At 37.1% G+C, this 27,452-nt stretch overlaps 1 protein-coding gene across 2 annotated transcripts in view; it reads left to right on the top strand.

Annotated features, from left to right (window-relative positions):
• Positions 1–422: 422 nt before the first annotated feature.
• LOC144223674 (uncharacterized) overlaps positions 423–27,452 on the top strand; it is a 102,032-nt gene continuing 75,002 nt past the window's right edge. For both annotated transcript variants that reach the window (XM_077754512.1, XM_077754511.1), the window contains exon 1: positions 423–601. In XM_077754512.1, the coding sequence (XP_077610638.1) occupies positions 488–601 (114 nt within the window). In that variant the 5' untranslated portion in view covers positions 423–487. The remainder of the gene's footprint in view (positions 602–27,452) is intronic.

The following is a 27,452-nucleotide window of genomic DNA, read 5'->3' as shown; positions in this document are numbered from 1 at the left end:
GATAACATTTACACTTCTAATTTACTTTTCTTCAGTGACAGTGGGAAATCTTGTCTTTATTTCTGAATTTAGTGGGGACTTTTCTACATTTTAATGATTATATATGAAAATGGTAAATATTTTAAAACATATAAAAGAAATATTTGATTCCTATTATAATATTCACATTTATGAACACAAGTATGTATGTGTATATTTAATTCTATGAAAAGTATTTTTTTCACATTTGTTGCAATGAGTTTATTTTCTTTGCTATTATTTGGAAGAATTATATTGATCAGTTTCTTAATGACTAAGGATTCTTGAAATACTTTCTATGTTCTCATGGTATATTTTACTTTAATATATTTTTTCTTCCATTTGCCACTCACTTTTTAAATTTTATTTATTAAAAAAAATTTTAAGATGTTTTACTNAGCCCGCCAGGAGCGCGGATGCCCGGTGTCCGTGCGGCTCTTTCAGGGACCCCAGCCGCCCGGGAGCCACAATGGCGGCAGGCGCGCCGCTGCTCTTAAGTCCAACCTCCAGGAGCAGCACAAAGAAGCAGTTTGTGTGCTCAGCACCCCCGGGACCAGTTGGCGCGAAGGGACCTGGTGTGCAGGTATTTGGCAAGTACGGTCTTTCTATGCACCAAGCGGAGTTTCCCCCCCCACCCCCGAGCAGAGGTTTTTCTGTTTTGAACTCTCTCCTTTTCCCCTCTCACTCCCCGTAGAGGGTAGAGAGGGATCGCCTCCCACCCTGGAGTCTCCGATCCCGGCCCGATTTTATCTTCCCCGGTTCGCACTCACGTTAGAAGGCTCTCTCAGTGGATTCTGCGTCCTTTGTCTCCCAATTTCTCAGGTTTTGTAAGGTTTCCAATGGCTTCACATCTTTTCTGTGTGATGTATGGGCGCAAGTGCAAGTACGGAGCTCCTTCCTTCTCCACCATCTTGCCCTCTCCTCCTCTTTTTTTATTTTTAAATGTATCTTTAGAATGCATTCTTCTTTTTATTTGAGCAAACATCCAAGTCATACTCTTAAACTTTCTCAAAGAATTCCTTCTAAACTACTGTTATGCAGAATTTTGATTCTCTACTAATCAATAGGACAAAATATTCAAACATTCCTTAGAGAATTAATTCGTGAATTGACTGCACTTTTGCTCTTTTATAAAGGCTCATTTGAGGCAATTTAAGGAAAAACAAATCCAAGGTAGATGTGTTATCTATCTTGGTTGGTCCTTTAAATTCAAGCCTTGTATTATAAAAGGTTATTAGAAACCAGCAGGCATTAACCATATTCTCTTGGCTTCCTGAAGATTGGCATTCGGTCACCATTTTCGTATAAGAAATATCCAACTGACATGAATTATTTTTGATATCAATAATAACAGCTTAAAATAAGGCATAGCTGGGGCGCCTGGATGACTCAGTCGGTTGAGTGTCTTGGCTCAGGTCACAGTCTCACCATTCGAGGGATTCAGTCCCGCACCAGGCCCTGAGCCTGCTTGGGATTCTGTGTCTCCCTGTCTCTCTCTGCCTTCCCCAGTTGCACTCTCTCTTGCTCTCAAAAAATAAATAAAATAAAATAAAATAAAATAAAATAAAATAAAAGCATTAAAAATTAATTAAAAAATAAAATAAATAAAATAAGGCACAGCCTTTTGCAGAATAAGTATACATCATCTGAAAATGCAACTAAAGGCATTTTACTTTTTATTGAAAAATATATAAATACCCACATATTGTATTTTTATAACAATTAGCATGATGAAACACTTTTCTAGATAGGCTTGCGATTTCCTAAAGCTAAATTGGTATTCTTTATTTGTCAGATACTCGGATCTGTATTCGGTCAAGTTCAATAACCAAATTCTCCCAAGTGGCTGCTGATGTCTATTTTACAACTTTAGTCTCTTTATATTGAATTAATTATATAATCTGTTTCAACTCACTTTTGAAAGCTAGTGAAAATATCCCCAGGGGCATGGATTAGCAATGTATATGTGGGTAGATTACTACCCACTAACTGAATTCCCAATACTCAAAAAACAATCATCATGTATATGTATATATAATTATTATTAAGAACTACTGTGTTCTTCATAATGTTTGACATATTATGGGAGAGTTTGCAAATAAACTGTGATTTAGGTCTTGCTTTCAAGGGGCTTCAAATGATGATATGATAAATGTAATTAGGTGTCAAGTTACATGACATAATCTCTAAGTACTGAAATGTTTTGAAGAAAAGAGAAATGAGGGAGGTCTGGGCTTGTCAGGGAAACTTCACAGAGCAAGAAAGGATTTAGTTTGGCCAGGAAGAAAATGAACTAGAATTCAGATAGGTAGAAGATCTTCTTAGTAGCTGAAACCACTTAAGGAAAACAGTCCACGGGCTGTTTGTTTGATAGTGTGGACACGAAAGTGAATATTTATATCTGAGTGAATTTCTAGTGATCTGAGGAACTCAGCCTTCCAACTAAGGCTGCCTCTGACAGACCATACTCTGCTATTCTGGTTCAAATGGTGAGGTTATGTTGTTGTTGTTGCTGTTTTTCTAGATTATTGTACATCCAAGATCTTCCTCAGGCCATCTTCACATACTGCCGAGCTCAGAGTTCAAACTAACTTAGGTTTTAGTTTCACCTTAAAAAACAAACTTTGGGGTCAATTCTGAGAAGACTAGATCCTTATGGTAATAAATATGGTTTTTCCTACTGCCAAATTCTAGCACTCAATGAAAAAATGAATTTCCTATGCTCTTTCTATGAGTGTCCACATCGGGTTTGAAGTCATGGGAAACTCTAGAAATTTAATCTAGAAGAGAGCATGACACAAAGAAGTAGAGGAAACCAATATGAGCTGGACCTGAAATGGCTCCCAGTCAAGCTTTTGAGCACATTCAGTGCTGCTCGTGAGGGCACTTTTAGGCTTTCATGCAATAGTTGTCCTTCCTCTATTGTCCCATTCTCCATGACACATACCAGATAGTGTAGGATCATTTGGAAGAAAGAATACGTCTTTTGTTTCATAACCAAACATTAATCTGCAAATTACAGCATTTGTTTTCTGTGTTGGTTCCATAAGGAATACCGTAATGGACTCATAATAGACCATCATTATCACATCAGCGAAAAGTAAGGTGCCTCCAGTAGGATAAACTATTATACTACAATTAAGTAAGTCCAGTGGACTCATTGGTACTTCCACAAAATTATACCCAAATGCTTGATTATGAAAACCATTGAAAGGAGGACCATAATTAAAATACCTCTCTGTTTCTAGCAAGGAGAAACATTGCAAAAAAAATAGCAATATGTTTTTCATATATAAACTTTTATTTTTATGATTCTAAAAGTATTCTCTTGTCAAGTGGGGAACAAACAATGTTGAGGGCTCACTTACTTGTTGAGTACATCAGGCATTTTATACACTGAAAATACAAATAAAATTGTACGTTTTTTTGTATACATTTAAAAAATTGTATACAGGGGCGCCTGGGTGGCTCAGTCGGTTAAGCGTCTGACTTCGGCTCAGGTCATGATCTCTCGGCTCGTGAGTTCGAGCCCCGCGTCGGGCTCTGTGCTGACAGCTCAGAGCCTGGAGCCTGTCTTCAGATTCTGTGTCTCCCTCTCTCTCTGACCCTCCCCTGCTCACGCTGTCTCTCTCTCTCTCTCATAAATAAATAATTAAAAATTGTATATGAAACATACAAACAAGAACTTTTTGTGAAGGAGAGGTACTTCCAAGGATGGCAGATAAATGAACACTTACCGTTCCATCGGTGCACCCAGTTAGAAGTAGGTACAGGGTCCTGACATATTCCGCAGAACCTACGAGAGATTAGAAAATGTAGCTCAGGGAAGACATTTGAGAAAGAGCTGAGGTATGTGAGGATGTGCAAGTATTTAATCAGGCAAAAACAAGTACGGTGATACTGTTTGCCGGTCCTGGGAGTGGACCCCAATATCTTTTGGGCAGAGGAAGTGAGCATTTCAGTTACATGGGGAGGATGTGGCACAATCGACTAGTAGCAAATGCTCCACATGGTAAGTGTACAGTGTCCCCGGCATCTGGGCAAGAGGCCCTGGAGTAACCAAACGGGAGTTTGTGAAGACAAGGGTCCCAGCTACGGAGAGAAATTATTCTGTGGTCAGTGGAGCTCACTAAAGGATTTTAAGCAGAAGAATGGCAAAATCAGATTTCTGTTTGGAAAAGCAGAGTCACAGTCCCTTTCTGAGCAGAATCCTTCCTCACTAATCTTTCAGGAAGTGATGATTGACTCTCTAATTGCAATGAACCTCCCTGTAAGAGTGTTAGATTCTTTCCTACTGGTTCAAAAAAAAACTAATGGATATTCTGGCCTAATTTTTCTTAAACATAACCATGAATTCAGCTACTTTGCTCTGCTTTTATGCCTTCAACCTCAGGAGTCTTGCTGTGTTTTCTGCCAGATATATGAAAACTGCAGGATTTGCAAGAGTATTTCCAAACTTGAAATGAAATACTTACCAGACTCTTAAACCACGGGTTTTCCCAGAATTGCCAAATTGCCTAGAACTCAAGATTAAAAGGAAAAACCCAGCCACTTCTTTCAAAAAACTGTGAAGAGGCACATTTAATCAGACCTCTCTAGTACCTGTGCTTTGGAAATGGGGGTATTTCAGGCTCATCCCTTACTTATTCGACAACTTACAAATCACCTTTCAATAAGAAACAAAGAGGCTGTGTTCTTCACCCCCTCGCTTCCTCTGTGTGTACTTCACATCAAATAGTTCAAGTTGCTTATATAATGAGATGGCTCGAGATTCTGTGATACCATATGATTTTATAGCAAAAGTAAAAATAAACATCTGAAAGAATCGTTCTTTTTCATCCCATTTTGCCAACTATGCCAATTATGTTTCTAAAATACAAAATGTGAGTATGGTTTTCTTGGTCAGAGTTAGTCATTTCCTTCCCAAACACAGTTACTGGGCAGTATTTGGGTTTGTTGTTGTTGTTTTCTTTATTGAATCCTATATTGATTGCCCAGCATCTTCTGGATCCATCCCTTTCTATTTCACTCCCTCCTCAGTTGGCTTGATTACAACATCCACTTCACATTACACTTAAGAACAATTCCCCTCAACAAGGAAATGAGGATGGTCTTGTGCTATGGGATTCAAACCAGCTAGGTGGGAGCTTGAATGTTCTGTTTTTATTTGCTCTGTTATAGTCAGAAATAAGCCTTTAAAACTCTAATATTTCTCAAATAAAGTTAGCATCTAATGTTGCTGGAGTCTATATTATGTATTGTCTGCTCCAGACTTTTCATCTATATCAACCTCCCCGATCCTTCTGGTGACTCTACGAGGTGCTACGACCAATATCTGCAATGCAGAGGAGAGAACTGAATCAGTAAAAGAAGTTCAGTCACTTCTCCAGTTCACATACAGCGAGTGGAGAAACTCAGAAAGGCGGTCCCTTAACCACCCTTAACCACTGTTAGTGCCTGTGACCACTGTTCTCACCCAGGAAAATGAAGCCATGGTCGTTTTCTTGCTCTCAGATGTGGCATCTGTTGAAATGGTATACAAATTCACATCTACCCTACCAGTGTGAGGTGGTAGCCCTGGTGATGTGACCCTCATTTTACTGATAAGCAATCTGAGATTGTTCCCATTGTACGGGTAAGAAACCCCACATTCACTGTCAACATGATCACAATGCTGTCTCTTGGGGTTCTGCATCTGCCTCCCAAATCCCATTAGTTGCCCTATGAAGGTGGATTATATTGGAAGCAAACAAGTATAAAAAGACACTGCACATGCCAATATGCTTTCCAAAAAGACCCCTGGTAAGTCCACGCCTACTGCCTGATAATGCACTAACATGTAAAAGCTAAATATTTGAAAGGAATGTGGTTTCCACTTCTCTAAACTTTTTCCCAAAGTAAATTACTCAAGGCTCCCCACAGACTTTTGGTGTCACATGCAACAGTCCCTATGTTCCTAGATCTAGGAAAATAGAGCCTTTATTTTTCCCTTCCATTGTCTGAAAGAAATTCATTCTTCCAATGCTTGTTCCTTGAATCTTTGACCCTGGGTGTCTGGTCCTTTTCTGGCTACTGGGGGGAAGGAGGCACAGCAATGAAAACAATTAGACAAAAAATCCTTTTCCTCCCTTCCATAAAAGGGAAGGAGCTGACTGACAATAAGTGCATAAAGTAAAACGCATAATAGATCACGTAGTGATAAGTGTTAAAGAGAACACTTATAAAAATAAGGAAGAGAATGAGACTGGGGACTAATGGAGGTTGTCACTTGATATGTTGATCAGTTTATATACCGTTGGGAAGGTGACTGTGAGCAAAGGCCCAAAGGAGGTGAAGGACAGAGATACAGAGGGGGCTAGCAAAGAGTATTTCAGGCAGAGGGGGACGTGTGGGAGCCTGTCTGTGAGGTTTGGGCCCAGCGGGTAGTCAGTCTGGTGTGGCTACAGCAGAATGAACAAGGGCAAGAGTAAGGGTGACTAAAATGGGAACCTACTGGAAGGTTTAGAGCACAGGAGTGATAGGACTTCAAGGCAGAAGGATCATTCTGACTGTGAATTGAGGACATTCTGTAAAGGGACTAGAAGGAAGAAGGACAATCTTTCAGATGGGGCTGTGGCAGAATCCAGGTGAGAGGTGAGGGTGGCCTGGGCCAGGTGGCGGCAGGAGAGGTGGTGACAGGGGTTAATTCTGGATCTACTTTGTGCAGAGAACAAACGTTATTTGCTGATGGGTAGTATGATGGCACATTAGAGAACCAGAGGAATAAAGATGATAACAAATTTTTGGTGTTAGCAAGTAAAAGAGGAAAATAATAGAAAAGAGTGCGTATAAAGGATTAACAGAAATTGCCTCAGGAAAAGAAATAAATGAATTTTCGATGAATAATGAACCAACTGGATTCAGACTCAGACAGAACAGCCTAGAAAGGCAAATAGTTTTCTAGAGGATAACATAAAAGTTACACGTTGATGAAGATCAATACTATCTAGTTTCATATTCATGAGAACAGAGACTTTTAAGGTTAATGAGAAAATTATCTCAGGTGCTATTTTTTTATTTTAGCCCTATTTACCAGTATACATTCTTCTGTCCACCAATATTTATCATGCCCCCCCCCCACTTTTTAAAAAATTCAGCATGTTACCAAGTAGAAAAATTATGGTCTCGTTTTTCAACAGAACAAAACCTGTACATGTAATTTTAAACTGACTGGATCTAAGTCAAGAAGCTAAGTAGGTTTGGAAGTCTTTCTTTCCATGAGTGATAGCTCAGTGCATATATAAAACCTCTTATCTAATTCTTGGAAATTTCACAAGGCATGAATAGAATTAAATCAATTTGGAAATAAGAATTTACTTGGAAAAAAAATTTTGGTCATATTATACACACGACCTAAGCATGAGATCAGCATTTAATCCTTTACACGTGTGTGCGTGTGCATACACACACACACACACAGACACACACACACACACATACAAACACACACACACACCTATTTAATTGCGGGACACCTAGGTGGCTCAGTTGGTTAAGCAGCTGACTTGATTTTGGCTCAGGTCATGATATCACCATTCCTGAGTCTGAGCCCTGCCCCAGGCTCTGTACTGACAGTACGGAGCCTGCTTGGGACTCTCTCTCTCTCCTTCTCTCTCTCTCTGCCCCTCTCCTGCTTGCTCTCTCTCTCTCTCAAAATAAATAAACTTTAAAAAATTATTTAAAAGGAATGATTTATTTGCAATAAAATGTCCTATGTATTTTCTGAAGTCACATTGCCAATAACAGGTTTAAATAGTGCCGTTTTCATCATCTTCTTTTATTGTACAGTTGGAAAAGGAAGTTAAATAAAAGGACTTCTCCAAGGCCACCCGTTAAGTGTGTTGCCTAGGAAAGACTTGAACCCAACATTTTAGAGGCAATTTTTTTCCTACCACCACATCTCCAGACACCTTCCCAATATATAAATTAGATAACCTCTAATTCTTTTTGTTAACAGTCTCATGAGTTTGTTCCTCTCTTTTCTTAGCTCAAGTATTTAAAACCTAGCTGAAAACTCCTCATCGTGTTGGTGTTATCTGCTCCAATGGCCGTGCTTGGCCAGTGGGTTTTCATTCAGGATTTGCGGCTTATGGCAGAGGAAGCACTTGGATTTTTATTGTCCTGACGATTTACCTGCTATCAACACCTCATTTGCTAACACCTCACAGTCAGATTCAAATCTGCAGCATTTATTTTATTTTGATGGTCTTAACTGTAAATTATCAATGCTACATAGGTTATACACATGATTATAAAGAAGCTGTAATTCTGTTTTTGTCATATCTTAGAATCATTAGATGTTCTCTAACTCAGGTTTACAGACAAAAAAAAAAAAAAAAGAAATCCTGATTGCTTCATCAGTTAGGTTTCTTTAGCTTTTTGATTTAATGTCCTGTGGTCTCCTTTTAATTTCCTTTTTCTTCGGTTATTCGTGAGGAAAGGCCAAAATGCTATGAAAATATGCCATTGAGCCTGTTAATCTGTTCAGCTTTTTTCTGTGCTCAGACAAGCCTTCTGGGAGCAGACCCTCAGTGCATGGACTATAGAGATGTTATCCATAGTCACTTGGTGACTCACCAAGATTTTTAAAAATGTAATACATTTGTTCATACAGTAAGCATTTCGTCTTATTAATAAACTTTTGTGACTTTTTGTGACTTTTTGTTATGAGGACTGTTTCAGAATTTTCCAAAGAAATAAGTCCAAGTTCTTGGCATGGAGAAATCAGTCTTGAAAAGGAACGATCTGCTGCCCCGGGGAATGGGTGTCATAGCTACGTACCCAAGGATAGCTTGGGGTTTTAATGCTCAGCGTTATTGAGAGGCAGTAACAGGGCACGGTGGACTGTTCAGACAGGGTTCTACCCTTGGGTAATGAACAAGAGAATCCTGTTCTTTCCCTTTCTTTCCTGAAATTTGTCACTGTGGTATTTTTAGCTCAACAAAAGTAAGTGACTCTGAGTGAGCGACTCACACTCTATACTGTGGAAAATGCTATTTATTATTGATACCGCTATGCATATTCTATGGAATATAAAACACTCTAAATTTTCTACTGGTGCCTTTGGCACAGTGGAGGAGAGAACTTTTTGAAAGGAAAACATTGCCTCATCTATAATAAATTAATAACAACTCAATATGTGGTTTTTAAAAGTAACTAAATGCATTCCAGCTATTTTTGAAGGGATTTTAGGCTATATGCAAATACACAGCTCTAAAAATTTCAATTTGGGGATTAGCATTTTGATGCTTTCTCTCCCTTAGGTTATGCTTGCCCTACCTAAAGTGTTTGCAGTCTTTCTGGAGTTTTGTATAGGAACAGACAGGAAATAATTAACTCTCATTTGTCAAGTGTTTTAGAATCTACAATTCAGTATTTTGTTGTTTATATCCTTTTTCTCCTGTTAACGATGGAGAACAATCACAGGATGTTATTATTAGTGCATGTTCCAGATGAAGAAAAATGGAATCTTGGGAAAGCTGTGGATCTGGTCATAGAATGTGCTGGTTCACCCAGACCTGAAGTCCTCATTTATGTCCTAAGTCCTTCGAGATTCTTCTTCTTCTTCTTTTTTGGCTCTAACTTTCCTCTTCCGATTGCCTCCTTGCATGATCTCCTTAGATAGATACTTCATTCGGCCCATCTGTTTCTTCAACTCGCCTTCTGAAACTTTGCTGTTGGACTATTTCTGTGTCTCCTATTTGCACTTAGCTTCTGGAACTCCAGTCCCCAGTCCTTGGTCCTCAAAGTGAGTTAGACAGAAAAGCAGATACAGAGCAAGTAAAAAAAAAGTGGTTCTCAGATTCCAGAAGGTCTGTTTATCCTCAGAATTAGAAAGACAAGATGGAACCGTAGTCCTGTGCCCGTATCTGTTGGGCGAGATGGGGTTCCAAAACCATGGGTTGCTGTCACTTCTTTGGCATTTGCGAGATAGATGAGTCTTACCATTTGCAAGTCATATTTGCCGCTCTGGTTCTCATTCTCCTGATAGGAAATGTTGATAACAATCGCTCATTTTCTGACAAAGCTATTATGAGGAGCAAATGGTCTGTGAAAGTGAGTATTTTTTTGCTTTGTAAAGCTCTATGTAAGGATATATCGGCTTCTATAATTATCATTACCATAGGCCTCCTCAGAGCAATCAATGACAACCGCTTACTACTACTAATAAAACAAAAGGAAGCCACAATGAATATTATGCTCTCTGTGTGAAGGTATGAACCTTCAAGAAGAAACTCATATATGAGAAGTTTAAGGAGTCTCTATTTTCTTTAAAACGGTTTTAGTTGAAGTCTGCCCCTCCTCCCTCCGGATGGGCAGGATATACAAGAGAACAAAGCTTTGAAAGTGTCTGGATATTAGAGTGGTCCCTCTCGTGACTGATCTGTGTTCATACCACTTGAGTATCTTCAGTCCCACCACTGTGAGATAGGTTAGGTGGGTGTGCTGTCTCCCTCTCGGGCTGGAGGCACATGATTCCATGAGATGCCTGAAAATCTAAGCATCTTGGACTTCAGTGTCCCAAATCCACCAGGCAGTTAACCCTAACAGGTCTTAACATCTCCTAGGGCCCAGGTCCTAGGCTAATTGCAAGCCCATTGAGCTCCAAAACTTTCCAACTTTCTACCAGAGTTAACATTCTCTTCCTCTCCAGACTTCTAAAAGACCTAAAAGCCCTAAATTCCCTATCTTAGAACTCTCACATGTCTTTAAATATCTCATCTCTTTGAATCAGTTTCCGTTTTTCTTCTGTAAGGGACACTGAGGGAAGGAAATAAAAAGATTGTGACTACCCTTTTATAATGGTGGAAGAGATAAAATATAGAGAAGATGAAAACAAATTAATCGGTCAATAACTACATGTGTAATTAACGATTCAGGTAGAAAGAGTTAAAACACAAAATGAGGTTGTTTTACCAAGTTCCTGGTTTGCAGCAAGGTTCTAACCAAGAAGTTGACTCAATGCCATTATACCAGATTTTCCTCAAATTTTCTGGTATTAAAAAGAGGTTCACCTCACATATAGTGATTTCAGCAGTGTGGGTGAAAAACTTCAACATGGGAGAGACTGAGAGAGAGAGAAAGAGAGAGGAAGAGGAGGGAGGGAATCACAGAGAAGACTAGATCAATAAGCAGGGAAAATAGGTTAGGGTTAGGGAAAGCAGGTTTTGCTTAGTCTTCAGATAAGATATGTTTGAGGAATGGGTTTCTGTGGGGGAAAAATTTGTTTCGAAATTACAATCTCTCACTGAAATAATGAAGATGAAGTGCAAAGAGAAAGTAATGTGCAACTAAGACACAGCAATCCTTAGATATTTTAATTACAGTATTTAAATTTTTTTTCTGATGATGAAAGTGACAAAGGAGCCCTTGTAGAAAATACAGAATTTAAGTAAAAAAACCATCATTACTCATAATCTATTGTACACACATGCATATGTAATAAAAATGGCTTTATCACTTAACTTTATATACAGTTTGTTCATGCTTTGGAAATTTTTTTTTAATTTTTAATTTATTTCTGAGAGAGAGAGACAGTGTGAACAGGGGAGGGTCAGAGAGAGAGAGGGAGACACAGAATCTGAAACAGGCTCCAGACTCTGAGCTGCCTGTCAGCACAGAACCTGACGCGGGGCTCGAACCCACGAACCGTGAGATCATGACCTGAGCCGAAGTCGGACGCTTAACCGACTGAGCCACCCAGGTGCCCCTCATGCCTTGGAAATTATTTGAATGGGTCATTTTAATGGTTATTAACATTCCTTTCTATAGACATATCATAAGCTGTTTAATTACTCTCCTTTTCCTGGAGGTTTAAGTTGTTTCCATTTCTTTGATATTATAAATCACATGGAATTAAAAATCCATGTACATAAATCTTAATCCCTTCATTGTAAAGATTCCAGGAAATTAAATTATTTAATCAAAAGAATAGATGTATTTATTACTCTGTATGGTGATAATTTTTTATAACGGATGAATTTTAAAACTAATTTTAATCATTTCTCTCTGATTGTCCAAAACTTATTTCATTAATTCATTTAATGATAGAAATCCATTGTATCCTCCAAATGTAATCCTTACAAAGAACATCAAGACCTCTGGAGTTAGTCACATCTTATATTTACTCCTGTTAGTCTTGTTTCCTGGTTTTACGAGTAAAATGGATAAGGAGATATCAGGATTACTTTCTCTGACTTGGAATAAAATTCAGTATTCTCTCACTAGCTACTAATGTGCTGACAGCATCAGTCCCCAATCCTGAGCCACACTGCCCTTGGAAATAGGAGTTCCAGCAACAGGCCAGCTAGCTTTCTAACATATACCACGTCTCACCACAGGTTCGAGCCTGATCAATATGGATTGAAATCCGATATTTGAAAATGAGAAACTTAAAGCTTTGATAGTAAACATATAGGTCAGTTTACCTTACATATCTCAAGTCCAACATCATGATTTTCCTCAAAGGGTACAGGAACTGAAAAATCAGCCTGTTAATTCACACATGAAGAATGCCTAATCATGTCTCAATGTGTGATCTCTTTTGCTGGGGGCCCACAGAAAACCACTTGAGACACTGCAGACTTTCCAATACCAAACAGTAAGTGAAATAGCCTCTCTTAGCAGGTGGGGCTCGACCTAAATAAAACTCAAAAGACTCTAAAAGTAAAGGAGAATGTTCAATCCAAATTTTACTGTATGAGTCAGAATCTGAAGCCCTTTTCTTCATGAGATTTATTTTCTATTATCTGCTGTCGGAAACAAGAGAAGAAATGGCACCTGCGTGTTGAGGAAGAGTCTCAGAAAAGCATTGACTTTGTTGTCAGAATAAGTTTTAGACATATGCTGACTGTCCCCTAGCATTGTGGCCATATGTCATTTAACCTCAAAGATTTCTTCATATGAAAACTGGTTGGAGTTACCCTTGCTCTGTGAATTCAGTATGATAGCAAACATGGTAGTACTTTGAACCTTGCAAAATACCAGAATGTAAAATTATGCTTTGGCATAATAGTCCAGCTTCTGGCCGTAAAACCTACATGAGATCTTTCAGGCTGAACCACCTGCATTGCCAAGGCTTTCTGCCTGGCAGGTCTCAGGGAAGAAGGCTACCCTCCCGCACCTCAACCTTGGGGCACGGCCAGTGCATTGCAGTGTCTGAAGGGAGCTATGGTCAAGAACTGAGGCCCCCCTGGTGGTCATAAGCTTATGCATGTGTGTTTTTCTTCAGTATCCTTAGCTCAAGCACTTCCTTTTGGGTAATTTTCCACCCCTAGCCTTCTACCATCTCTCTTTCTCTGGCCCCAAGGATGGAACTATTGATCCTTCTTTGGTCAGTGACCCTGTGGCTGAACTTGCCCGGTGGGTCCAACTATATCCATCAGATGGGCTTCAGGCCTCTTCGAGAGCGTGGCCTGCTTTAAAATGCTGGTCTAAATGCAGACTTACATTCTCCTGGATTCTCTGTAAACTAGCAGAATTTTATGAGGTTATTTTTTTCTTTTCTACTTTTTATATAATCATTGATCCATAACTCAATCACCATTTCCAAGTAATTTCACTAATGGTGAGAATCTTTATGCAGGGCTTTTTTTGGTTTCATTCTTTGAATGTGTTAGATGTTTTGATTTTCTTTCTGACATTTTTTTTACCTGCTTCATTTTAATGTTTTTTTTCCTCTATGGTTTCATTTTAGTCTTGTCTTTATAGCTTTGCTACTTTCTTTGTCTTCCAATTAATCTTTTACTTTCTGGGATTCCTTTCCTATGAAAACATAATATTTTAATACAAAATATTGACCATCACGTTTTAACCTATTAATGTGCTTTCTTCTCTGGTGTACATCACATATTCTTTTTAACTTTTTTTTCTTTTTCATTAATGTGAAATTCATCTACTGTAAAATTATCCATTTTTAAGTATCCAGTGTAGTGGCATTTAATATATTTACAGTCTCATGTCACTGTCATTTTATCTAACTCATTTTCATCCCAAAAGAAAACCCTGTACCCATTAAACAATCACTCTTCACACATTATGTGACCTTTTCTATCTGGCATCTTTCACTTAACATAATGTTCTTGAGCTTCATCCACATTGTAGCATAGATTGGTACTTCTTTCCTATTTAGGAAAGGCTGATTGAGATCCATTGCATGAATGTACCACAATTCATTTATACATCTATTCATCCATTAATGGACATTTGGGTAGTTTCCACCTTTTAAAAAAAATTAATTTTTTAATGTTTATTTATTTATGGAAGACAGAACACGTGTGGGTGGGAGGGATAGAGAGAGAGGAGGACAGAATATCCAAAACAGGCTCTATGCTGACAGCAGCAAGCCCAATGTGGGGCTCAAACTCACGAACCGTGAGATCATAACCTGAGCTGGAGTCAATGCTCAAGTGACTGAGCCACCCAGGTGCCCCTTCACCTTCTGGCTATTGTATCTACACACATTAGTTTGTGTGTCTCTTTTCTTTTGGGTGGAATTGTTGGGTCATATGGTTATTCTACACTTAACTTTTTAAGAATGGACAAACATGTTCCCAGAGCAGCTGAACAATTTTACCTTCTCATCAGCACTGCCCAAAGTTTCTCATTTCCCCACATCTCCATGAACACCTTTTATTTTCTGGTTTTCTAATTATCCCCATTCTAGTGGGTATGAAGAGGTATCTCAGTATGGTTTTGACTTTCATTTCCCTGATGACTAATGACATTACATATCTTTTCAGGGGCTTCTTGGCCATTTATATATCTATTTCGAAGAAATGTCTATTGAAGCCCTTTGGGCAGTTTCTTAAAACTTAGGTTGTTTGTCTTAATAGCGAAGATACTGGAATGTATATGTTATTTGCAGTATCCTTACATTTGCGATATCCCTTACATTCTGTAGGCTATCTTTTCACTTTTGCAGTAATATCCTTTGACGAACAGTGTTTTCAAGTTTGATTTAGTCCAGCTCCTGTGTTTTTGTTGTAGCTGGTCTATCATAGACTTCTTGTCTTATAATTTTCCTGGTTTCCTGTTACCATATTCAAAACAACAGCCTGAGGGGTCTTGTGTGTTTTCACTTTACATTTCCTTTTTCTATTCTTTTAAAGCTTACTTATTTTTATTTTTTATTTTTTTTGAGAGAGAGGAAGAGTGCACATATGGCGGAGGGGTAGAAAGAGAGAGGGAGAGAGAGAATCCCAAGCAGCCTCAGCATTGTCAGCACAGAACCCACCGCAGGGCTCCATCTCACTAATGTGAGGTCATGACCTGAGCCAAAATCAGTTGAACCCATCATCGTCTGAGCCACCCAGATGCCCCTCTTTGTCTTCTTTTTAAACATAGCAGCCACATTTGTTTTAGTTGTTTCCCCACTTATCTTTCCCACCGATGGTCTCTCTTTACTTTTCATTTTAAACTCTATGCTCTTTTTATATTTATCTAACCAAAGCTACTGTACTTTTTCATCTTTAACTGTCTGAAAGAATTATTTTAATCATAGTATTTTGGAGGTCTGTGTTACAGAATAATTCATGGTGGAAAACTAGACCAACCCAAGTTGAAAGAAGGTCCTGAACTTAATTTCTCTTGCCTATGACTGTTTTTTTTTTTTTTCTCCTCTTCTTTCATGACTGGAGGTGACTTTCCTGGGTACTAAATGAGGGGGATAGAGAAGTAAGAGAGAAGGGAAGAAGAAAGTGAGTTAAATAGCCCAGTTCTAATAATGTGTTATCCAAAAAAATTTCAGCCAATCTATCTGAAAGCACGGAATTTATGACAATGTCCTCTGAATCTAAATTTAATCTTTAAAATACATTAGGGCAGGTGACTAGTTTAGAAGGACAGAAGGCAGTGTGGTACTAGAGAGGAATGGAATGGGCTTTTAAGCTAGAAGTGCCTTTGAAACCTGGCTCTGCTCTTTGAAACAATGTGCCTGGCAACATACACATACACACTTTCTTAACCTTTTCTGCCCTCTGTTCTTTCAGCCATGTTTTTATTTCTCTCTCAGCTGTGGCATTTTATAAGGACAGAATAGAATAATAATTGTGAAGCTCTGCATGTGGTAAATATTCACCAAATGTTAATTCCATTTTATTATTTTATGATTCTTATTGCAAAGGGAAAGATCACTGTATAATGTGATAATCATAACTTGATCGAGGTCAGACATATTTATATTAGGCTTCTCTAAGATTCAGACATAAAACTTCTAAATGCAAATTATTTAACTCACTGTATACCACAGCAAAGCATAGATAAGGTAACCCACATAAAGACCACTTGCACATGGCATGACCCAATAAATTTTCCTCATCATTTCAAACTACTCAAAGCTGTTTTCTCTGTCCTTCACCTTCATTTTAGGATGAAAAATCTGGAAGCTCTTAAAAACAGAATTAGAAAAGTAAACATTCAGGGCACCTGGCCAGACCAGCCAGTAGAGCATGAGACTCTTGATCTCAGGGTTGTAAGTTTGAGCCCCAGGTTGGGTGTAGAGATAGCTTAAAAATAAAATCTTAGGGTCGCCTGGGTGATTCAGTCGGTTAAGCATCGGACTTCAGCTCAGGTCATGATCTCACGGTTCATGGGTTCAAGCCCTGCATCGGGCTCTGTGCTGACAGCTAGCTCAGAGCCTGGAGCCTGCTTCAGATTCTGTAACTCCCTCTCTCTCTGACCCTGCCCTGCTCATGCTGTCTCTCTCTCTCTCTCTCTCTCTCTCAGAAATAAAAACAAAACAAAAACAAAATAAAACAAAACAAAAATCTTAAAGAGAAAAGAAAAGACTCTTAGAACTCACTTTAAGATATAGGAGACAAGGAAGCAAGCATGCAGAGGCAAGAGCTAACAGATTGGGGAATTAAAGGTGGCTGGTGTCATAAAATATTAAAACATGGCTTAATCAGAAGTGAGATATGTAAGCAGGCTTAATTAGAAATACATATTATTATTTGACTTTAAAGTATAAAATGAAAGATTAAAGCAATCTTATAGGATATGTAATCAGTGAGGAATAATATGTTGTAAAATGAGTCTGATGTTGTAATTGGTGTATGCAATTAAAATTAATTAATTTTAGTTAGCATACATACATGCAAATATGAAATCAACAAATTTTAAATATTAAACCCATAATTATAATGACAGCGGTATGTTGCTATGAAGAAGCAAGATAATACTCTATGACATTTAGTCCCCTTCAGCTATAATATACTGTTTCTGACCAAATCAGGGAGGTATTCTGTCTACAGGATGTTTGAGCATTTGTGATTATGTGAAGTATACCCATTCCTAATTTTTTAAATTAAAATTAACAACGATGCTTTGCCTATGTCAAATTTTCTTTCCTATCACATCTTAAATGAAAAAGGGACTTAATTTTAATTAACACATCATTGCAGGTACTCTAATATTAATGTTCACTAAGCTCTTTATAAGATTCATTAACAATCATTTTGTGAGGAAAGTACCCAGGAGGCAGATATAAAGTTGGGAGGCTATTTTTTACTGATGTCTCTATTGATTTTACAAAATACTAAAGACAGAACTACAATGCTTTAAGAGTCCATAGTCTGGTAGGAGTAAAGTCATTCTAAGAGGTAAGAAGAGTGAGAGTAAGAGAAAGGGAGAGAGTAAGACGGTATCTATCTATCATCTATCTATCTATCTATCTATCTATCTATCTATCTATCTATCTATCTATCAATCATCTGTGGAGAGACAGAAAGAAAGACAGAGAGAGATAGAAAAAGCATTGTCTGACCCAATGTCAATATTGGTAGATTCCAATGAAATTGTCAAATAGGCCAAACACCAGAGTGCTAACAAAACGATGATAATCAGAATGAAATTTCTATTATTTAAATGTGATTCCGCTTTGATATATTACATAAAAGAAGATGAATTAATATATCCTTGGCCTTTAGATAAGGTGGTTTCTGCCATGTATTATCCCCAGCCAACAGCAGTCCATAATGCAATCTGAAATTCTAAGGCCATTTCTCTGTATCCCTGCTTTGTGCTACTACTGTCCTCTGTATCCTTGCTTCTGAAATATTCTACTTGTTGCTAGATTCCATCTTCTTGGCTCTATTAATTCTATTCAGGTTAATTTTTGACTCTAGTTCAGTGGTTAAACTTGGTACATGCAGTGAACGCCCCACAACTTCCCCTGTACATGATGAAGGATTAGGCAGAAGCTTCTCTCCAAAGGTAAACTCATGACACATGCCCTCAACTTCAACCACTTCTCCCCTCACTGCAGCTTATCTGAAGATACCAGAAGATGTAGATGGCCAAAATGAAAGCGGGGGAAACGATCAAGAGGAGGGAACTCAAGGAAAGACAGCATGATTGGTGGGATCTTCTCAAAAGTTTCTCTGGTCTTCAAGACTAGATTAATAGATAATAAGAAACATCAATTGAATTCCACAGCTGCTTGGCAATCAGCTTCCATGGTGAATTCAGGTTCTGGCTCTGGGTTATTGGCTTTCTTTCAACCAATGAGCTCTTTATAACTCCAAACAGAGAGAAAGAGTGGGCAAAATGACTTTCTATCATGCCCTATTCAATAACTAGATGTTTCTGTAGACCGCCACAATTCCCCTGATGACATGGTAAATAATTTGTCTTTTTAAAAATAGGTATTTATTTATTTACTTACTTATTATGAAGTAGTAGTTATCTTGGCCATTGTCTAAAATAAACACAGCGAGACTGTCTTCTTGGGTCTTTCTTTGTGACATTATAATATGGTTCTCCAGAGAAACAGAACTGACAGATGTAAGTATGCATGTTCATGCCCACACATGTGTGTGTATATAGATAGAAGATACATAAGTAGAGATACAGATATATAGATATATAATTACTTGCAGATAGAGAGATAGATGCTGTCAAAATCTCAACAAGATTTTACTTGATGTATAAACAAAGTTATTCTACAACTTAAAAGGAAAGACAAAGGAACCAGAATAACAAAAGTTCTAAAAACAAAACAAAATAAAATAAATATAAAAACAAAATAAAAATAAAAGGGGGAGAAAATACTACCTGATTTCAGGCTTTAGTAGAGGGCTACAATAGTCAAGACTGTGTGGTTGTAGGGATAAACACCTCAGTCAATGGAAAACATAGAGGATGCAAAAATAACAACAAAAATATGGAAAACTTTTATTTTTTAAAAAATTTTAAATGTTTATTTGAGAGAGAGAGAGAGAGAGAGACAGAGTATGAGTGGGGTGGGGCAGAGAGAGAGGGAGGCATAGAATCTGAAGCAGCTCTAAGCTCTGAGCTGTCAGCACAGAGCCTGATGTGGGGCTAGAACCCATGAACCGTGAGATCCTGACCTGAGGTGAAGTTGCATGCTTAACCAACTGAACTACCCAAGCATCCCAATAACTTTTTTATTTTATTTTATTTTATTATTTTATTTTTAATTTATTTTTGAGAGAGAGACAGAGACAGCATGAGCAGGGGAGGGTCAGAGAGAGAGGGAGACACAGAATCTGAAGCAGGCTCCAGGCTCTGAGCTGTCAGCACAGAGCCCGAAGCGGGGCTCGAACCCACGAACCATGAGATCATGACCTGAGCTGAAGTTGGACACTTAACCGACTGAGCCACCCAGGCACTCCAATAACGTTTATTTTTTAACAGCTCCATTGAGCAATAACACACAACCGAACACTTCACCCATTTAAAATATGCAGTAGAAAGATTTTTAGTATATTCACAGGCATTTATAAGGATCATCACCATGGATTCCCTCAAAAGGAGACCTTATACTCATTAGCAATCACCTGATCCATTCCACATCCCTTCACTACCAGCCCTGAGCAGCCATTTTCTGTCTCCTTAGATTTGCGTGATCTAGATACGTTACCTAAATGGAATGTGATATCATATGACTAGTTTCTTTCACTTAGTATAATATTTTTCAATCCATTCATGTTGTAGCATGTATCAATATTTTAATTTTTATGGCCAAATAATACTACACTGTATGGATATACCACATTTTCCCCTATTCATCAGTTAATGAACATTTGGGTTTTACCACTAACTGCCTTTTGGCAAAGTTTTATACACAAGTCAGTGCAGGAAGGATAATCTCTTCAAAATGATACTGAAACTATTGGATATCCGTAGTGAAAAATAATTAACTTCATTCCAGACTTCACAACTGACATGACAATTAATTCAAATTATTGATTGTAATATAAAATGTAAAGATTTATATTGTAAAATATAAAAGTTTTAGAAGAAAACATAGAAGAAAACCTCAGGATATAAGGCTTGATGAAGTATTCTTAGACATGAAACAAAATGCATGATTATTAAAAATATTGATAAATAGGACTTCTTCAAAATTAAATCTTTTTTTTCTCTGCTATAGACTCTTTAAGATGACAAACATAAGGTAGAGATTTAGAGAAAAAGTTTAGAAATCAGCTATCTGGCCAGTAACTCCTATCTAAAGATTATAAGAAATTCTTAAAAGTTATAATTAAAAATAAAGAATCCAAAAAAGGGCAAAAGCTATAGATGTTTCACTGAGTAAGATATATGGCCAGTGAAGAGTACATGAAGAGATGTTTAAATTTACCAGCAATTTTCTAGACATATGTAGACATATAGTTTCTACAGTCTTTATCGACAATGACAATTAGATGTCAGGTTAATTTATAACACATGAGCACAATCAAAATTATCCAAAACATTTCTAAAGCTACTAATATTATTTCTCTGAATGAATTTTTCTATGAAGAAATAATCAAAAGTGAAATGCATCGTGACTACAATTGACATACACTAGCTCTCTAGACCTATGTTTCTATAGAGTGTGTGATCCACTTAACTTGCCCTGATTCATTTTATCAACTACAGTGAGAAATGTTAATTAAAAACTTAAAACTCCTTAGAATAATATGATATTTAGTTAAGAGAGTTAACTTCGACCCAGAAGTTCTCTAGTGTTGTATTTTTTTTTTAACATTTCTATTATTCCAAAAATATTCTAATGGTCAGTGTCAGCTCTTTTGTTCTGAGATCCAGATCAAAAACCATGCAAGTCATTTTATTAGGGTTTGCTTGCAATTTTTAGAACTGAGAGTCCCCAAATTGGCCAATGTTCTTAGACTGCCAGGGAGGGGCATTTTCATGTAGGTCAAGATGAGACTCATCATAAATCAGGTCCTACCCTACTTCCCTGAAAGAGTTAAGTACTGTTTCCGACATATAAAAACATAAATAAATAAAACATTTAAATTCATCTTTGTCATGATCATGGTTACAAATAAGATTACTGAGATATAAAACTTAATAATGGCCTATGTAACTTACACGCTATGTAATAGCATAACTTGTGGGGTTATCTTTTCTCCCAGACAGAAAAAAGTAATTATGGTTATATATGTTTTTTAATTTTTATCTTTGCAAATTACCATGTAAATTTACAGAATTGTAAAACATCTGGGCTCAAATCAGTTGTGCCTCATGAAATGAACAAATGTACATTCATCAAGAAAGAATGATAATCCTTATTGGGCATATTAGAAGCTCTGACATAATATTAAATAGTCACATAATTATCATCTTGCTTTATTCTAATTTATTCTGAGCACGGTCCCTAAATGGTATAAGTTTATGTGTTTCTAACATTTATGTAAATGGTACCTTCTGCAAATAGACTGTCTTGTTCTTCTGCTCAATATTGTGTTTGTGTGATCAATGTTGCTGCTTAAGCTCTTGCATTTTTTATTTCATTTGATTGCTGTATTGTATTCCATTATGCAGATATAACCTATTTCCCATCATACTGGTGAACAAGCTCAGAGTCCTTTTGCTATGTAAATTTTATATACATATGCATGAGTTATCTATTAGCGTGTAACAAATTACCACCTTTGCCATATTCTATTGGTTAGAAGCAAGTAAGGAGGCCAGCCAAAACTCAGGAGAGGGGATAACACAACCCATGCATAACAAAAGGTGGACCTTTTCAGTGGCTGCCTAGCACAATACATTATACATTTCTTTTAATAAATGAAATTTCACTCTACAAATGTCTCTGCAAGATTTAACAACTACATCGTAGGAGTTCTGCAATAGAAACTTTGCTTAGCACCGAAAGCAAATAATCTCTAATCCTCTTAACTGTCCTGCAAGTATTATTCTCTTTTTACAATTTAGGGAAGAATGGCTCAGCAGGTTTAGTAATTTGCCTTTGGAAGGTCTGGTATGTGAGAGAGAACATATTGTATTGCTGTCTTCAGAGCGAATGTTGTCAGTATGCTATTTAAATATAATAATCAGCATTAGTAATAATAGAAAATAAATATCACTGTTGCTCATCTTGCTGATAATGGTCACCCCCTAACACAATAATGGTCGCCAAACACAAGATACAATTTAATGACTTTCCTCTACACATGTACTGGATGGATTCACCAGGCAAAAAGTGACAGTGCTGCTCTACTTCAAATTGCCATATATGAATCATTCTATGACCTTTGGATTCTTTGAGATATCAGCTTGGTACCTCTAATTCAATAATATGTAGGCACTTCTGGCCAAAGTTAGTACAGTTATATGATTAACTGCCAATAGCCACACCACCAGCTCTGTGTAGCATTGGGCCAGTCGAAGTGCAGATAGTATTGGCAATAAGTCCTAACCAAACATTTACACAGAAAGAAAGATAAATTTCATCTCGTTGTGTTCTTACTGTTAGAATAAAGAGAAAGTTTCCTTTTCTTTTCTATTGTCTTCCCCCTCCCCCCATTTTCAGTGCAAGTTCTCTCCATATGGAAGCATTCTTTAAAAGACCGTATGCAAGAATCTGTAATTGACAGCCATGTCTGGCATTACCTTATTTCATTGCTGATTAAGTCCATAAAGGATTGTATATAAATTTCATGATGCATAGATATAGACTTTTGGGAACATTTTTCTAGCTCTTAACATCTCTTCCTTGAACAATTTTAATAGCCTCCTAGCTATGCTCTTTGTTTTCCCTCTTCTTTCTCCAATTATTTATTTACTCAATCAATGAATATTTAGTAACCTTCCAGGTACTTGCTCCCAGAAATCTTTTTTAAAATGCACAAATGATCATGTTACTTTTCTGCATGGCATTTTACCTTCTTTGGGATATAGTCCAAAGACTGGAATAGAGAGATTCACCCGAGCTACCATTGGGAATACACCATCAGGGTTTACCAACTAACTTTTCTGTCCCAACTATTCTCTCCTGTTTTATTCCTCTATATTTTCATGGTCATATGCTTTCATTACCTTATCGTTCATTGCCAATTTTTAAATTATATTTTAAAGCTCAGACAAATCCTTACCTCCTTTCTAATTCTCTTTTTTTTGTTCCCATAATATCTTTTACATTAACACTTTCTTACCTATTCAGTTTTTAATTATTTTTGTTGCAGAAATAACTATAAAGTATCCCCACCACAAGATTAAAATGGCATGTGAAAGACAGAGTCATTGCCCAGGTGGTTTACTGGGGCACCCATCAATGACATTCAAATTCTCTAAGTAAGGTAAACCACCTGGATGCCAACATAATTTTTCTTATGATTTTTGTGTAGCAACAATGTAAATTCCCCTTGGAAAATGGAACTTGTTACTTCAGCTTCCTCTTAGGCTTAGCAGTTCAATAGCACAGGCAGACCAAATTGGCAAGTGGATATTCTCAGCTTCTAATTTGGGGACCCATGGATATGTTCTCTGATGAAAAGATTCCTCTCTTAGAAACTCTAAATTAGCCAAGTTTGTGGTTTTAGGGATAAGAGACAACACTCTCGTAGCGACTTCTTAGGTGAGTAGAACCCTTCTATATCCACCCTAAATTCCTGGATGCATATATTCTGATTATAGGGAATCCTCATATATTGACCACAGATTTAGAGATTATTCCACATCCTTTAAAAGGTATTTGGATCTTATATGGTGGTATCTTTCAGTTGGTAGTGCAAGTCTTCTTTTAATAGACCACTTCACTATTATAGCAAGTTGATTACCTTAGGGTGATGGGACACATGATAGACCAACAAACGTCATAGGTACTAAGTTCATTGTCTACTTTCATGTGAAATAAGGTTCTCCACTATTGAAAAATGGTGTGTGATGCCATGGCAGAGAATAAGTCATTCTGTCAGTCAAGATGGGGTTGATAGAAGAACTGAGGACAAAGAAGACAAAAATTGCATTCAGAATATGTATCTCTCTTACAAGGTTGGATTGCTATTCCCCCCAAGATGGAAAAGTTCCAGTGCAATCAACCTGTCACTAGGTGGCTGACTGATCCCTTCTACCCCTCAATTCTGGGAATGGTAGCTTGAGTGCTCGGATTTGACCTCTGTTATTGGCAATTTGCATACTTGGTAGATAGGGCAGTCAGATCACCTATAGGGATAGAGATTTCATGTAGTGGAGCCTCCATGGAACTTTCAGGGCTGCCAAAGTGTCTCCTTTGCTCCTGAGTCCATTACGCAAAACTGGAGAGCTGAAAAAAGAGGCTTACTGACAGCCCCCGGAAAAATTCTTTCGACCACCTGGATATTGGCAGCCTGAGTCACACTGAATGCAATGAGTCACACTGAATGCAATGTGTAGGCATTTTCATGGGACACAAATATATTCTTATTCTATTTCCATTCTGAGGAGAACATCCACATTCTTCTTTAGACTTCCCAGGCACTGGCATTTTTCTATCTTATGCAGTGACTATGAGAACTAGAATCGGATTTATCTCCGTTGGTCTAGAATTTATCTGATTACAATCAAGTAGCACCTTAGTAAACTGTCCATCTAGTTGATTCCTGTGGGCTGTGTGAAGAATTAGTCACTGTCATATGTCTCTGAAAGTCAACACACTTGGATTGTGACTGTGTCCTTGTGGATTATTGCGGCAGTTGTGTCCCCCTGTTAAGAAAGGATTAAATGCCACCATGTGGCATTTACCACCGCAGGACCATATTATTTTCACCAAAATTGGGAGCCCCAATTCCTCTTTTCTCTCCAGACTGAAGACACTATAATAGACAATCAGCCATAACAGAGGCTTACAAAGATGCTGATGTTCCTTCATCAAAGTATTTTTAATAATTTAGTGGAGTTTCCTCTGAGTCTCCGGAGGTGTAACAAACATCCCCACAGTCCAGAGTTTTCAACTCCTTTTCTCTGCTGTATGCCAGAGAATTTTTGGATTTCAGTCTTGTCAAACTTAGTGCACCAGTGAACTCAAGTTTCAGTATACAAACTAAGAAAGCTTTTAGTCTCACCCCTAGATCATAAATCCCTATGTTTTGACCTCCTTTGTCTAAAACCATTAGAATCTCAATTCCACCAATGTTTTCCAGATTCTTCCCAGAGCAAAATGTAATGTAAAATGTAGAGAGTGAAATGCAGGAATTTGAGTCTCCTTCTAGCATGGATCCTGACAAAGGCAAGATTAATCTTGCCTCCATTAGTTTTCATATATAAAAGAATGTATATGAAATCTTCATATATAAATTTCTATCTATCTATCTATCATCTATCTATCATCTATCTATCTATCATCTATCTATCAAGAGAAGTTCTGAAAATCAATTAATGATAAGCACAATGCATTACCATCATCATAATGATCTCAGGGGAAAGGAGTAGAACGGAATTTGGACTGGGATAAAAAATAAAAATAAAAGTAGGAGGAGAATTATTTTTGAAAAGTGACAGATGGGGGTCAGAAGTAATTTGCGTCAGTAGAGTCATGGTCTTTCATAAGTTAATGATTAATTGTATATATTCTATGTCCCTTTTCTATTGTTTATTTCCAAGAGAGATCTTTTAGTTGCTTATGAATATGGATCTGTATTTCGTACCAATCCATGTTACAAACAAGTTTCCACATCTGTCACATGTCGAACTCTTATGGTAATTTTTACAATTCATATGATATGTGTGAAATCAATTCTGTCACAATTTTACCTTCTGACTGTTAGATTTGCATCTGGAAATACTTTTCTATCACCAAGTTACATGTATATTACCCCATAAAACATTTTAATGCTACCATATATATTCCTAAAGTGTGACTTTTCTTTGTACCAGATCTTTAATCTCTGTCCCTCTCTCTTTCTCTATTCCTACCTTGCTATCTCTTTTACTTTTATTATTACTCTTACATAAAAGAGTAGCTTAACTTTGTGTCAACAACATTTACTGATTCTTCATATGTTCAACAAGAGTTTGAAATTCCACTTGTGTAATAAATTAAATTTCTGTAAATTAATGGGTATAATCCTGAACTCTATTCTGTTCTATTAATCTATTTTTTTCACTAATACTTAAATTCTTTTTATTACCATACCATTGCAGTACGTTTTAAAATCTGAAAGGTCTGTTCGATCTTTCAGTTTTATCCCATGAAAGAAGTGCTGTCTTTCACATTGTCTTCTAGATAAAACAACTCAGGTTGTTGAGTGTCTAACATTTTGAGGGAGTTTTGAATATACAGTGGTGATTGTTTGCTCCCAGAAATATTGTATGACTTTCCCTTTATTCAACTCTATGCTTATGTCCTTCACTGTGCCATTCTAGTTTTATGATAGACCCTTCACATTTATAATTAAGTCATCCCTGATTTGGTCAAGGTTTTAGTTTTACTGTGAATGAATGACCCATTTTTCTAGTGCATTTTCCAATATTGCGGGTGTCCAGGAAAGCTTTTGATTCATTTATGTAGGTCTTTTTGTTTCCACCTACTTACTTGAACTTTTGGATTTTTTCTATGTAGAAAGTAATATTATTTGAAATAAAAAACATTTTGCTTCTTTCCCTCCAATATTCATATACCATTTATTTATTGATTTATCTTTTCACCTTCTATTTATTAAACACTCCATTGCAATGTAAAAACCTAATGTGATGGGATTCTTTCCTATCTTCTCCTTGATTTCGGTCAGAATGTATAAAATATTTTATCATTAAAATTTTATTTCATTAGATTTCTGGTAGAAAGGCCTCATGATATTAAGTAAAAGATAAGAGTTTCTTCTATTTTTAGCTAATATAATAGTTTTGGCTCCAAATGTTGAATATTTTACTGCTTTTGCCATCTGATGGAGATCTTCACATAATTTAATCTCTTTGAGTATCTTAAAGTATTAGAATACCTTAATATTTGCCGAAAACTAAACTATGCCTGTTTTCCTAAAATAAATCTGCTTGGTATAGTAATCTTTTAATACACTTACAGATTTGTTGATTAGATATCTATTTATTTATTCTGTTTATATCTGTGTCGTGTATACAGTTGAGTTTTGGGGCCGCTGCTATAATAATCTGGCATAGGATAGGCAAGAAATTAGAAGAGATTTCATCATATTGTATGACTT

Source organism: Crocuta crocuta, unplaced genomic scaffold, assembly GCF_008692635.1.
Source record: "Crocuta crocuta isolate KB4526 unplaced genomic scaffold, BGI_CrCroc_1.0 scaffold70, whole genome shotgun sequence".
Lineage (NCBI taxonomy): Eukaryota > Metazoa > Chordata > Mammalia > Carnivora > Hyaenidae > Crocuta > Crocuta crocuta.
The sequence above is the reverse complement of the archived record's forward strand: the minus strand, read 5'-3'. Positions and strand labels throughout refer to the sequence as shown.